Source organism: Misgurnus anguillicaudatus, chromosome 2 (genome assembly GCF_027580225.2).
Source record: "Misgurnus anguillicaudatus chromosome 2, ASM2758022v2, whole genome shotgun sequence".
NCBI classification, from domain to species: domain Eukaryota; kingdom Metazoa; phylum Chordata; class Actinopteri; order Cypriniformes; family Cobitidae; genus Misgurnus; species Misgurnus anguillicaudatus.
Window position 1 is genome coordinate 27,999,329 of NC_073338.2, and position 12,880 is coordinate 28,012,208.

Below are 12,880 nucleotides of genomic sequence, written 5' to 3' on the forward strand. Positions count from 1 at the left end.
AGTATTTTAATACAGTTTACTTTATTATAGAATGGTTCAAAAATACTATAGTATTTGCTGGAGTAATTTTACTTAATTTCCTATAGTTAGTTTACTATGAATTACTATAGAATTTTAATACAGTTTACTGTAGAATCTTTACTGTAGTATGGTTCAAAAACACTATAGTATTTACTAGAGTAATTTTACTACATTTTTCTATGGTAATTTTACTATAATATACTAAAGTATTTTTTTTTTCATTTGGGATGACAGGCCAAAGGTCATTTGCAACTTTGCGAGCCCTATTTGGTTATCTCTGCTGTAGAGTCAAGACCAGTCCTATATGTTCTTATTTTTTATGTAAACACACATAATAAACTTCGCTCTGGAATGCTTTATTCTGATTGGTCAGTCGCAACATTCTGAGCTCTTTTTTCCGCTATAACAACGCACGTTCAACCGAGTACTGCGAGTCATTACATGGTCATTGTCCAGTTATACTTACTATCTATTATGTAGATATGTATCTATTTTTTTAAGGAGAGTACATAACTGCTATTACATTCTGGCATACAATATTAAAATGCACAGTTGCATAATTTTCTGTAAATGTATGGTAATTTATGAAAAAAGTAAACTTTATTGAAGGTATATTCTGCCAATTTAAAAATAAAGGAACGGAAATGTTAAATAGTAACATCCAGGCTAGCCGTACCGTAGAGGGTTAACAGTGGGCGTGACGTTATCAGCGTGAACCGGAAGTACATTGTGTAGCATGGATCGCAATACATTTCAAGTTCATATTGTCAAAACTTTTCCTCCGATGTCTTGTTGTTTATACTGATCTACATCAGAAGCGCACTGTGCCATAATGGCACACCGATATCTGCATCTGTCAAGAGGCTGCAGGAATCTTCTCCACGCTCTGCTGCCAAATGTCAGATCAACAAACCGTGTGCAGTCGGTAAATGTGCAGCTCAGTTGTATTTCTCGAATCATGTCTCAGTCATAAACGCATTATCCCTGCCATTAAACACTGTGGGCTTATCATAAACATGCTACTTATAACGTATGCCATCCATTTGTCTTTGTCTTGTGTAGAGTTATTTTAGATATACTGAAGAGGTTGATGGTAAACAAGAGTCGGCCTGTGTGACATTGCGTTTGGTAACGCAGTTAGCGCTTGTTATGTCACAGTTTATCATATCAGACTTGTAACAACAACAACAATATCAAAAACACAATACTGTTCCTATACAGGCTTAACATTGCATGCGTTATTCAGCCGTTTAATCTGTCTATTAATGCTAACCTGATTAAATACTATATTAGTCATTCTTAAGGTTAATTTGCCCTGTTAACTTTTATCTATATAAAAAAGTTATTCTTATTACTGGTATAAAGACCAGTTAGCATTGCATTAATGTTTAAAGCATCCATAATTTCATATGAGCTAAAAGTTGCCACTTTTGGTGCACTTTCACAATGTAACTTTGTATTTTGTTTATTGATCTGCTGAATATGTTTGTTTTTGAAGGTTACAGGTGTTGGAGAAATCCTAGACAGACGATCTTTACTTTCTCAGGTCTTGGGCACATATAGAAGATTAAGTTCTAAACCTCCCAAAGGTGATCCTACTCAATCCTACTCGAGTTATTAAAGGTGCCGTCATTCAGGTCTAATGCTTAATGCATTTCTGATTATATTGAAGGATTTGAAAAATACTTTCCAAATAGTAAGAATGGTGATCCAAAAAACAGTGAGCCCAAGTCCTCCAATGGTGAAGTTAAAGGTAATGTCCCTTAAAATCTAAATGGATTGATCACTAAGAGAACTTTGTTTTGTCCACTGTAATAGTTTGTCCAGTGTGATTTTACACAGAATCTAATATGGCTTTTTATTTGATTTAATTCAGAGGCCAAACCAAGTAATGCTCAGAAATCCACTAGTGGAGGTGGAGGAGGAGGAGGAAAAAGAGGGGGACGAAAGGATGAATCCACCTGGTACAGTCGTCTTCAAAAGGTTAAACTCTTTGTAGTCATTGTATGCTTGTTGATTGGTTATGTTTACATACATATGCACATGTCATGATACTTCAAGTACTACTTTAATATTTTATGACTAAAAACTTCCTCTACATTTAAAGTAATTTGATAATATTATTAACAATATTATTATTATTCATGCTGCTTATTTACATTAATATAACTCCTAAATAAAGGTTCTTTGTCATTCTCATGCAGGGGGATGTCCCATGGGATGATAAAGAGTTTCGTATGTATTTCTTTTGTGCTGCCGCCTTCTGGACAGCTGTCACGTATTATTTCTTCTTTCGGGATGGTGGAAGAGAAGTTACCTGGAAAGACTTTGTAAATGGTTACCTTGCTAAAGGAGTGGTATGTATTTACCTACTATTAATCCATCTGTACATCAAAAATTAATAAGCTTATTTAATGTTTATTTTTAGATAAACTATGATAATGCTGTATATTGTATATTTTGTAGGTTGACAGGTTGGAGGTCATAAATAAGCGATATGTGAAAGTCATTTTTACCCCTGGTAAAACTCCAGTTGATGGGGTGAGTTTTTGTGTTATCTAGGTTAAACATGGTTCTATACGGTCATGTTTGCTCGTTTTATGTTGTTATAAGTATCAATGGTGATGTCAGCAATGATCGTGTGAACCCAGTTTGTGAAAACCCAGCTAAAGTCATTTTTTGTTATTAATTGTTTTCTACATAAAATCATCCTACATAACATAAAAAACTTTCTTTGAAAATATAACCTTGATATCTGTAATGTTGACTGAGTAAGGCCATGCCAAGTGTTGAAATCAAACTTTGCTGCTCCTAATCTCATAATTAGACACAAAAAGACTTTCACAGAAGACAAAGTTACATGTAATTCTACACGTTAACAAGCATAATTCTCTTTAATGGTGCAGTGTGTCATTTTTAGAATGATCTCTTGAAAGGAATGCAAAATAATATACACAACTATATTATCAGTGATGTATAAAGACCTTTTATAATGAACCGTTATGTTTTTATAACCTTAGAATGAGATGTTTTTATCTATATACACTGAGGGTCCCCTTACATGGAAGTCGCCATTTTGTGCCACCATGTTTCTACAGAAGCCCTTCATGGACAAACTTTTTTACTAAGTTGTCTCAGACGATTAAATGTTTGTTCGGTGGTGGCTATCGTAGCTTCTTTATGCGTTTTAAAATCGAGGGTTGGGCAGTGGGCTGAGCCGTTGGTTGCAATTTGCAACTTCACCACTAGATGCCGCTAAAATTTACACACTGCACCTTTAAGGGACACATTCAATTGATGCATTGTGACAGAAACGTATTCGTTTCACAGAGTAAACTCCTCAAATGTTTTTTTTTCAAACAGCAATATGTGTGGTTCAACATTGGCAGCGTGGACACATTCGAGCGTAACTTGGAGACTGCTCAGTTAGAGATGGGTATTGAAGGAGAGAATAGACTCCCAGTGGTGTATTCCACAGAAAGTGATGGGTGAGATATTAAGTTACATTTGCAATTCCACATTCTTTAAAGAGGACATTTCACAAAGCCTTTTTGTAAAATAAATCTTTGGTGTCCCCAGAGTACGTATGTGAAGTTCTAGCTCAAAATACCATATAGATAATAATTTATTATAACATGTTAAAAATGCCACTTTGTAGGTGTGAGCAAAAATGTTATGTTTTTGGGGAGTGTAGACTAAAATGCAAATAAACTGATCTCTGCACTAAATGGCAGTGCCGTGTTTGGATAGTGCAGATAAAGGGGCGGTACTATCCCCTTCTGACATCACAAGGGGAGCCAAATTTCAATTACCTATTTTTTGCATGCTTGCACAGAATGGTTTACCGTTGATCTTTTTCACATTTTTAGGCTGATAGAAGCACTTGGGACCCAATTATAGCACTTAAACATGGAAAAAATCAGATTTTCATGATATGTCCCCTTTAATAATAGAAGCAAATAATTTTGGTTCAAGTGTCAACTACTTCAATTTTGTCCTTTTGTCATACTTAGGTCCTTCCTCCTTAGCATGTTTCCCACCATACTCATCATTGGGTTCCTGCTGTTCATGCTAAGGAGAGGGCCAGCAGGCGCAGGCCGGCCGGGTAGAGGAATGGGTGGTCTCTTTAGTGTCAGTGAGACCACCGCCAAAGTCCTACGTGATGAGATTGATGTCAAGTTCAAAGACGTGGCAGGCTGTGAGGAAGCAAAGTTGGAGATCATGGAGTTTGTCAACTTTCTTAAAAACCCCAAGCAGTACCAGGATTTGGGTGCCAAGATTCCAAAAGTATTACATGACTTTTCTACAGCATAACATTGCATTAGCAAGCTTGTTTTGAATGTTAACTTAAAGATACAGTAAATATAATTTTTCAACTTCTTGCTTTTTTTAGGGGGCTATTCTGACAGGACCTCCAGGTACAGGAAAGACTTTACTAGCCAAAGCCACTGCCGGCGAGGCAAACGTTCCTTTCATCACAGTCAATGGTTCGGAATTCTTAGAGATGTTTGTGGGAGTTGGGCCAGCCAGGGTAAGTACTTCATCTGTATTATGTTAGCTTTATACCATTCAGTTAACTTCAGTGCAGTGTTCCAACATTTTTATTTTATAGGTCCGGGATCTCTTCGTGTTGGCCCGGAAGAATGCTCCATGCATTCTCTTTATAGATGAGATCGATGCGGTAGGACGAAAAAGAGGAAGAGGCAACTTCGGTGGCCAAAGTGAACAAGAGAACACACTCAACCAGTTACTAGTTGAGATGGATGGTGTGTATCCAACAAACAGTAACTTTATGAAAAAAACCGACATGTCACATTGGGTATTATTTACAGTGGATATGATGCTTAAAGTCCACTTTTCCTGTCTTGTAGGATTTAACACTGCCACCAATGTTGTGGTGCTAGCAGGCACCAATAGACCAGACATTCTAGATCCGGCTCTCATGAGGCCTGGTCGCTTTGATAGACAGATATACATCGGTAAGTGTATACATCTAAAGCATGTTGCAATCTGACATTGGATTGCATTTTCCAAGTAGTTTTATGGAATATGTTGTTATGTGATGTATAATAATTGCAGGGCCACCAGATATCAAAGGCAGGGCCTCTATATTCAAAGTACATCTGAGGCCACTAAAGCTGGATGCAGAGTTGGACAAAGAAGCACTGGCAAGGAAAATGGCCGCCCTAACACCTGGTTTTTCTGGTAAGTAAAGATTTCTTTATATATATATATATATATATATATATTTTTTTTTTTTTTTTGCACGTTGAATTAGTGGTTTCTAAAATGTAAACTGAATGCTGCTTATTGACAGGTGCAGACATTGCTAACGTGTGCAATGAGGCTGCGCTTATCGCAGCCCGCCACCTTTCCGACGCCATCAACCCAAAACACTTCGAACAGGCCATCGAACGAGTAATCGGAGGTAAGTGACTTATCGTTTTAGTTTTTTGTTGTCGGAGTGAAAGTTGAAATACTCATAAGTGCTCGGTATGTCTAGGTCTTGAGAAGAAGACGCAGGTGCTTCAACCAGAAGAGAAGAAAACAGTGGCTTACCATGAGGCCGGTCATGCGGTAGCTGGCTGGTTCCTCGAGCACGCTGACCCCCTGCTTAAGGTATCCATCTTTATCTATTTTAATACGCAGACTTCTGTATCACACCTTGCTCAGCCTTTCAGTGTACTCAGCAATTCATTGGTTATTTCAGGTATCCATCATTCCACGTGGGAAGGGGTTGGGCTACGCTCAGTATTTGCCTAAAGAGCAGTATCTGTACACCAAAGAGCAGCTGTTGGACAGGATGTGTATGACACTTGGTGGGCGTGTCTCAGAGGAGATCTTTTTTGGCCGCATAACCACCGGAGCACAGGACGACCTAAAGAAGGTGACACAGAGTGCCTACGCGCAGGTGGGTCACTAAATTTTTATTTTATTTGTTGCCTAGAACGTAGTAATCTCAAAGTTTTGTCTCTGGAACTAGATTGTAGATTTTTTGTTGGCTGATTTACAATTAGGTTTATTTTGCTTACCTAAATGTGCACAATTATACTTTCAGCTGTAGTTTCGTGTTTCCTTAAACTAATTTACCTGCTATCCATGACCTACATTCAAGACAGACCTATTATCCTTCAGTTGATCAGTCCAGAAATTTGTTACTGCTCATTTCGTCTACAGATTGTACAGTTTGGCATGAATGAAAAGGTGGGGCAGGTGTCATTCGACCTGCCACGTCAAGGAGAGATGGTTCTGGAGAAGCCCTACAGCGAGGCAACAGCTCGCCTCATCGACACTGAGGTCAGGGTCCTCATCACCATGGCTTATGAACGCACAAAAGAGTTGCTCAAGGAGAAGAAGCCCGATGTGGAGAAGGTACACATTACATACTGAGTTTAAGAACATTTTATTTACTCTTCCTTTTGTCTAAATAAAAAACAAGTTGTCTTTATGCTAACTTCTCTATCTTTACCACAAGGTGGCACTGCGTCTGCTGGAGAAAGAGGTGCTGGATAAGAACGACATGGTGGAGTTGCTAGGCCGAAGGCCGTTTGCTGAAAAGTCTACTTATGAAGAGTTTGTCGAAGGTACGGGGGGCATGGACGAAGACACCTCACTTCCTGAGGGTCTGAAAGACTGGAACAGGGAGCGGGGCAGCGAAAAGGAGGATACTACGGAGGAACAGGTGGCTCGGCAGATCAGTGGTGGTATGCCCTTCTAAATGGTTTAAAGGGGCTTTTTTTTTTACTATGGGCCCTGGAGGGTTCACAGCACTTATTTATGTGATATGAAATTTTTTGGGATGCCCCAGTTGGGCAGACACTGAGCAAGTAGCCTGCACTTCAGAGGAGCATTGATTGGAGGGCCCGTTCTCTGTGGTAAGCACCGGACTTATATTGTGTACAGTAGGATGTTTATGCAATGTAAACCGTTTAAACAAGTTTATTTGATTAAGTTGATTGTATGTCATTATCGAGGTAAAGAAAATCTTTAAAAGATAAAGTGTGCATCAATGCTTCGCCTAAAATTGATTAAAATCAAAACGCACTTACAGAGATAAAAATGTTTTTGATGTAGTCAAATCAATGGTCAAGACGGCATATAGACAATTTATCTGATTAACTTTTGGCAGAAGGTTTGTTTAGCATCTCTATTCTCTTCCTCTGTGACGTGCAGGTAAATTAGATTCCCAGTTTAAAAAAAGTGACCTTTTGGAAGGAGTTTGTTTGCAGAGCTGTATGCTTACTGGCTATCTGAAAGACCGCATTGTACTATCACGAATGTTGTTGACTGTGCACAAACATACTTTCTTCTCTCATGCTTGCACTACCATTATCAGCCCTAGGTTTTCATGTTATTCATGGCCTGTTTTTAAACACATGTCTAATGTTTGAAAGGTGATGCAGTCATTCTTGATGTGTTTTCCTCTATCGTCCAGATCCTGTATTGCTCATGCAGCTGTTTAGTTGCTGTTATGTGCATATTACGCAAATCACATATCTAATGAATGAAGTCATACAGCAATCCAGGAGGATTCAGTAGTTTATTATGTTCATGATGAAGGTGTTTGAGTTTCAGTATTTATTCTACTGCACAATATCTTTAATTGTGACATCTGCAGGCTTTTGGAGTAAATTCAGATCACCACAATATAATATCCATAGTCCATACGTGACTTCAGCGAGTTTCGCTTGATATAACATGTAAATGTGTATTTTGTTTTGTGAAAAAGGCTTTAAAGTGTGCTTAAACCTGAATAAATGCACATGTTGTAAACTTCAGATTGATATTTTAGTTCTTAATACATCAGTACATAGCATGAAACAGGGGTTGTTTTGTTTAGAATATAAACCTAAAATTGCTGGGGGGGAAATAAGCACAGATGCAAAAGCTGCTTAACGCCACCTCTGTCAAAACTAAGATATTAATATGAAGTAAACGTTCTCGGCACAAATTACTGCTTTTAATTTTATCTCTGAGCGCCGAGAGTTGAAAGAGATTTAACTTTGGGTGAAAAGCTCCACTTGTCAATGTCAGTTCTAACACACCCGTCCAATCACAGTGGAGGAGGGGGCGGGACAAGTATCACAAAAACCAACTGGCTCACAGCTCAAGTATTACAGCTACTAACATGCTCAGCTGAAGAAAGCTGGCATTCGACGTCCTCCAGGCATTTTCAACCGCGTTTAAAAGTTTTGGTGTGCACAACCCCTTAGGGGGGGTGCACACCAAAACTTGTACGCCCGCAACCGGCGCATGTTTTTAATTGTTTCCAATGGAAGTTCGGCGTTTTTCAAATAAGTGGTTTTCTTCGGCGATAGTTGAAAAATATTCAACTTTGGGTAAAAAGCTCCACTCGTCAATGTCAGTTCTCACGCGGACGTCCAATCACAGTGGAGGAGGGGCGGGACAAGTATCACAGCAACCAACCGTCTCACAGCTGACGTATCAGAGCTACCAAAGCGCTTAGCTGAAGAAAGCTGGCATTCGGCGTTATCCAGGCATTTTCAGCCGTGTTTAAAAGTTTTGGTGTGCACAACCCCTTAGTGATTTTTTTTAGAAGTGAAGGTTTATGCCAAAAAAAGCTTGCATGCACTTTGAGGGTTTGCAGCGAAAGATAGTCAAATTTGTTACATTTGTGAAATGACTAGTGTCATTTGTGAAAATATTATTGACTAATAACCGTTTTATTGCCATTAAGGTGAAATTACTGAACCTAAACACAGGAGCCGGATAAAAAACGCTAATTTACAAGGAAAATGTCGGACGCATCTGAACTCTTCATATGTAGTTAGAACTTTTTAATAGACCTTTTGAAGCGCCTTTGTTTGGTGCATTGACATAATTTCCACTAAAACAAGAAATAGGATGGGGGAAATTGAGTAGCTCCTCCCCCTTTTAAAACAGCCATTCAAATTAGTTAACTCATAGTGTGTAAAGCAGAGTGATGTCATAAAAATCATTCATCCGTCTCGGCAGAATGAATGCTTTTATCTTCTAAATGCGTGTTTTGTCAATGTTTTTGAGCACACTAGTTTATAGTTATCATTAAGCCAATATTCATAAAAATTTTCAAAAAACTTTCATTTTGATTTCATTACCAAGAGCAGTTGTTCATTCTTACTGTTGTCAACTGTTGCTGTAAGCAAATATGAGTAATATTTTTCCCTCAAGAACTGTTGCGGCACCCCCATGGGAATGTGGACCAAAAAATCTATTCATGCGAGCGTTCGTGATGACTCTTCGTGATGAGAGTTCAAAAACACGCCACAGCCCACTTCAGTGGCGTAATGTTTGCTGTAGCGCTCCGGTTAAACAGCATGAATCAGCCACCCGCCCGCCGGGGAGGATGTCCACATTTAGAGCAGGCAAACATGATGAGGCTTCCCTCGCTGTCTCCTCTGATTCAGCACTAATGAAAGTCTTCCCCACACTGTGACATCACCTGCATAGATTAACAGCAGCTCACCTAAAGTCAAAGTCATACTGCTTGTTCAACTTGTGCGAGTCAAAAAAGCATTTAAGTCACAATGTTAGGCCCTGTTCCAAATAGTACGCTGGATGTCTCCAATTTGACAGGTTTTAGAAAGGTGATCACAATGTTTTTTTTGTTTGGGTTTCCACAGATTGGGCCACCTTTTGTCCACTTCATTGTTAACACAGCACTACCAGGCAAGCTACAGAAACGCATATGCAATGCATATGCAGTTACCGAATATTAATACATGGTGCTTTGTGTAATGCGTTGACTGTTACTAATTTTGTAGTTGACCGAAGAAGTCGGGGACTTCTTCTTGTAAGAATGTGATCGCTTCAAGAAACGCAGAGGCAGCTGGCAGAGAAAGTTGCAAACATGACTGGTGAAGGTGAATCATTGGCAATGATCAGAGTCTGGTGTTGCAGGTAGAGCGTGAGATCGAGGGATCCCGCCTACCTACCGTAGCGTCACTCGGCAGGCCCTGACTCATAGAGCAGTGTAGTAGTGGGTGCGGACTCCCCTGCCAAAACTCACACACACCAACTATACTTACAGCTTCTTACATCATCAGACCCACAGTTACAGTACGACAGCATACCACAACACCAGCAAACAAAAATATTACCACCAGGAATGTCGACTCTAGACCCAAGCCATTTATAACAGCTTCTCATATTTTTATTCTTCAGTGCAGATGTGGAATTTGACTGCAGAAGGACAAAAACTATTTGGTTTGATTAAAGCAATCATGTTTGGCGGACAGAATGTGGCTTTTGTGAAATGGTGTCGAAATTTTCTTTGAGACACGGTAAATGTGAAACACGTGAGAATGTGCGGCGATGATGAAGTCTATCTTACTCATTCCTAGAGTCCCTCCGTGTGTCATCTATAGAGAGAGGAGGCGTGGCAGCAGTAGGATGTGTGATGACACCACCTTATGGGCACCTTTCAGAAATAGCAAACTCACCACACACGCTTACACACGCTGCCCAGGCGAACATGTGGCAAAGCTAAGAATACGTTTTTAAAAGCTGAGAATCATCCATTGGAGTGTTGTGTTCCTTTCTAAGTGTTAACAAGTCCTGATATAGCTACAGTGATGCCAGTGGGTAGATGAAGGGTTGCTTTTATGATGAGTCCCCATGCACATCAGCAAGAAAGTTTATGATAGTTTGTCAGGGGTGAGAAATATGCAACAAATAAACTTTAGATTTGAGTTAAAATGGGATTTTATTGAGCTCAACAATAGATACATAACCATAAACTTGTTGGTCTTCCTTTGGAATAAAAAAATAAAAGGCTTGGTTGGGCACCATTCGGACCGGTGAAGTTAAATATTAAAGGGACACAAATTATGCTCATTTTCCAGCTTCCCTAGAGTTAAACATTTGATTTTTACCATTTTGGAATCCATTCAGCTGATCTCTGGGTCTGGCGCTACCACTTTTAGCATAGCTTAGCACAATCCACCGAATCTGATTATACCATTAGCATCACGCTAAAATAACCAAAGAGTTTTGATATTTTTCCCATTTAAAACTTGACTCTTCTGTAGTGACATTGTGTACTAAGACAGAAAATTTTCTAGGCAGATATGGCTAGAAACTATACTCTTATTCTAGCGTAATATCAAGGACTTTGCTGCCGTAACATGGCTGCAGGAGGCGCAATGATATTACGCAGCACCTGAAAGTAGTCCCCTTGGTAACTTTCAATAGCAGGGACTATTTTCGGGCACTGTGTAATATCAAGTTTAAATGGGAGGGAAGTTGAAACTCTTTGGTCATTTTTAAGTGCGATGCTAATGGTCCAATCAGATTCAATGGATTATGCTAAGCTATGCTAAAAGTGGTACCGCCAGATCCGGAGATCAGCTGAATGGATTCAAAAATGGTAAAAATCAAATGTTTAACTCTATGGGAGCTAGAAAATGAGCATATTTAAAAAAAAAGTGGAGTGTCCCTTTACTGTAACAGCATAGTAAACAAGTGTGTACTTTAAACTTGGTGGTACCAAGTCTTACAGACACACGCACAAGCCGTGCATCTGTCTAATATACGAATACATGTGTTGTGGCCAGCTAACAGTTCTCATTGGTCATTGGTCTCCAGAGGTCGCGATGTCTGAACTCCACAAACATCTGGAGACACTATGGTGCATTCTGTTCTGCACTCATTGACATTCCTGCGTTAGGCGGAATAACCTTGGTTTTGTTTATCTTTATGTTTTTTGTTTAACTTTATTTCTCCTTATTTACTGTTTGTTAGGAAAGTGTTTTAAATCATTTTTAATTATAGGAAATGTTTGTATTATAACCACAAGAGGGAGTAGAGTGTATCACTGCCACGCAGCACTTTGATGTATAAATGAACATTTTAGATGTAGGCATAATAGAAGGAATCCTTTAGGAATTTTAAAGTTTTTAGATTATTAATTTCTTTTTAATTGAATGAAGACGCTGTGAGTTGGGAGTAGCTGCCAAGGCTATGTGGTTGCAATGGTGTTTTGAGTTTTTTAAGCATTGAGGTATGTGATTTATAGGGTGTTGGAGATTTAGGTCATTTTCCTTACTGACCCCCTCAAAGCCGGACCTCAATCCCACCCGAGCACATTCGGGGTGAGTTGGAAAATAAACTGTACTTGAGTCGCAGAAGGCATGAGATAACATTACTGATTAATTTCTGAGGAAATATATTAAAGGTATGCCAAAGATGTGCTGTTGTAATTGCTTTAAAGATGGACATACCAAATATTAAAGTTAAAAGTACAAATACGTAGCATTTTTTGTTAGATCAACATATATTTTAAGAATTTTAACTTGATTTTTCTGTCAACACAGCCAAAACTTAAAATAGTAGGTTGAAAACAAGTTAAAATAGTAGGTTAAAAACAGTACGACTCACTTCATCTGATATTTGTTGTGCTCCATCGTTATAAAATAAAATCATATTTTGGAGGCAAAAATATTTTCAGATCATCAGGTGTTCTAATAATTTGGCCACCACTGTATAATTTGTAAAAATCTTGCTTGTGTCATTTTATCAAAATGTTTTTTGAGGTTTCACCCTGAGTTTTTAAAGAGTATTGAAGGAGTTCACATCTATGGGCTTTGTGCCCAGCTGCACTGCTTCCTGGACTTCAGCTAGCTCCTTGTTTCCTGTCTGCCATTGTTGGACAGGGTGATCAATCCAGGTGTGTCTGATTATTGTTGTTGTGACTACTGAGGTCAGGCACACCTGGATTAATCAGTTTGTCCAATAATGGCAGACAGGAAACAAGGAGCTGGCTGAAGTTCAGTAAGTAGTGCAGCTGGGCATAAAGCCTATTGGCTGAACTAAAGGTTTTTAAGATCATGAAAAACATTATACTAAAGTGATCCTAAAG

At 38.9% G+C, this 12,880-nt stretch overlaps 1 protein-coding gene across 1 annotated transcript; it reads left to right on the top strand.

Annotated features, from left to right (window-relative positions):
• Positions 1-709: 709 nt before the first annotated feature.
• Positions 710-7,799, top strand: afg3l2 (AFG3-like AAA ATPase 2). The gene is made up of 17 exons (XM_055202302.2): positions 710-946; positions 1,520-1,610; positions 1,694-1,774; positions 1,898-2,004; positions 2,226-2,378; positions 2,488-2,562; positions 3,385-3,509; positions 4,035-4,308; positions 4,415-4,552; positions 4,634-4,787; positions 4,893-5,000; positions 5,101-5,226; positions 5,339-5,449; positions 5,525-5,640; positions 5,732-5,932; positions 6,199-6,393; positions 6,497-7,799. The coding sequence occupies exons 1-17, from the start codon at positions 854-856 to the stop codon at positions 6,737-6,739; spliced, it is 2,391 nt and encodes a 796-aa protein (XP_055058277.1). The 5' UTR covers positions 710-853; the 3' UTR covers positions 6,740-7,799.
• The last annotated feature ends 5,081 nt before the right edge of the window (positions 7,800-12,880 follow it).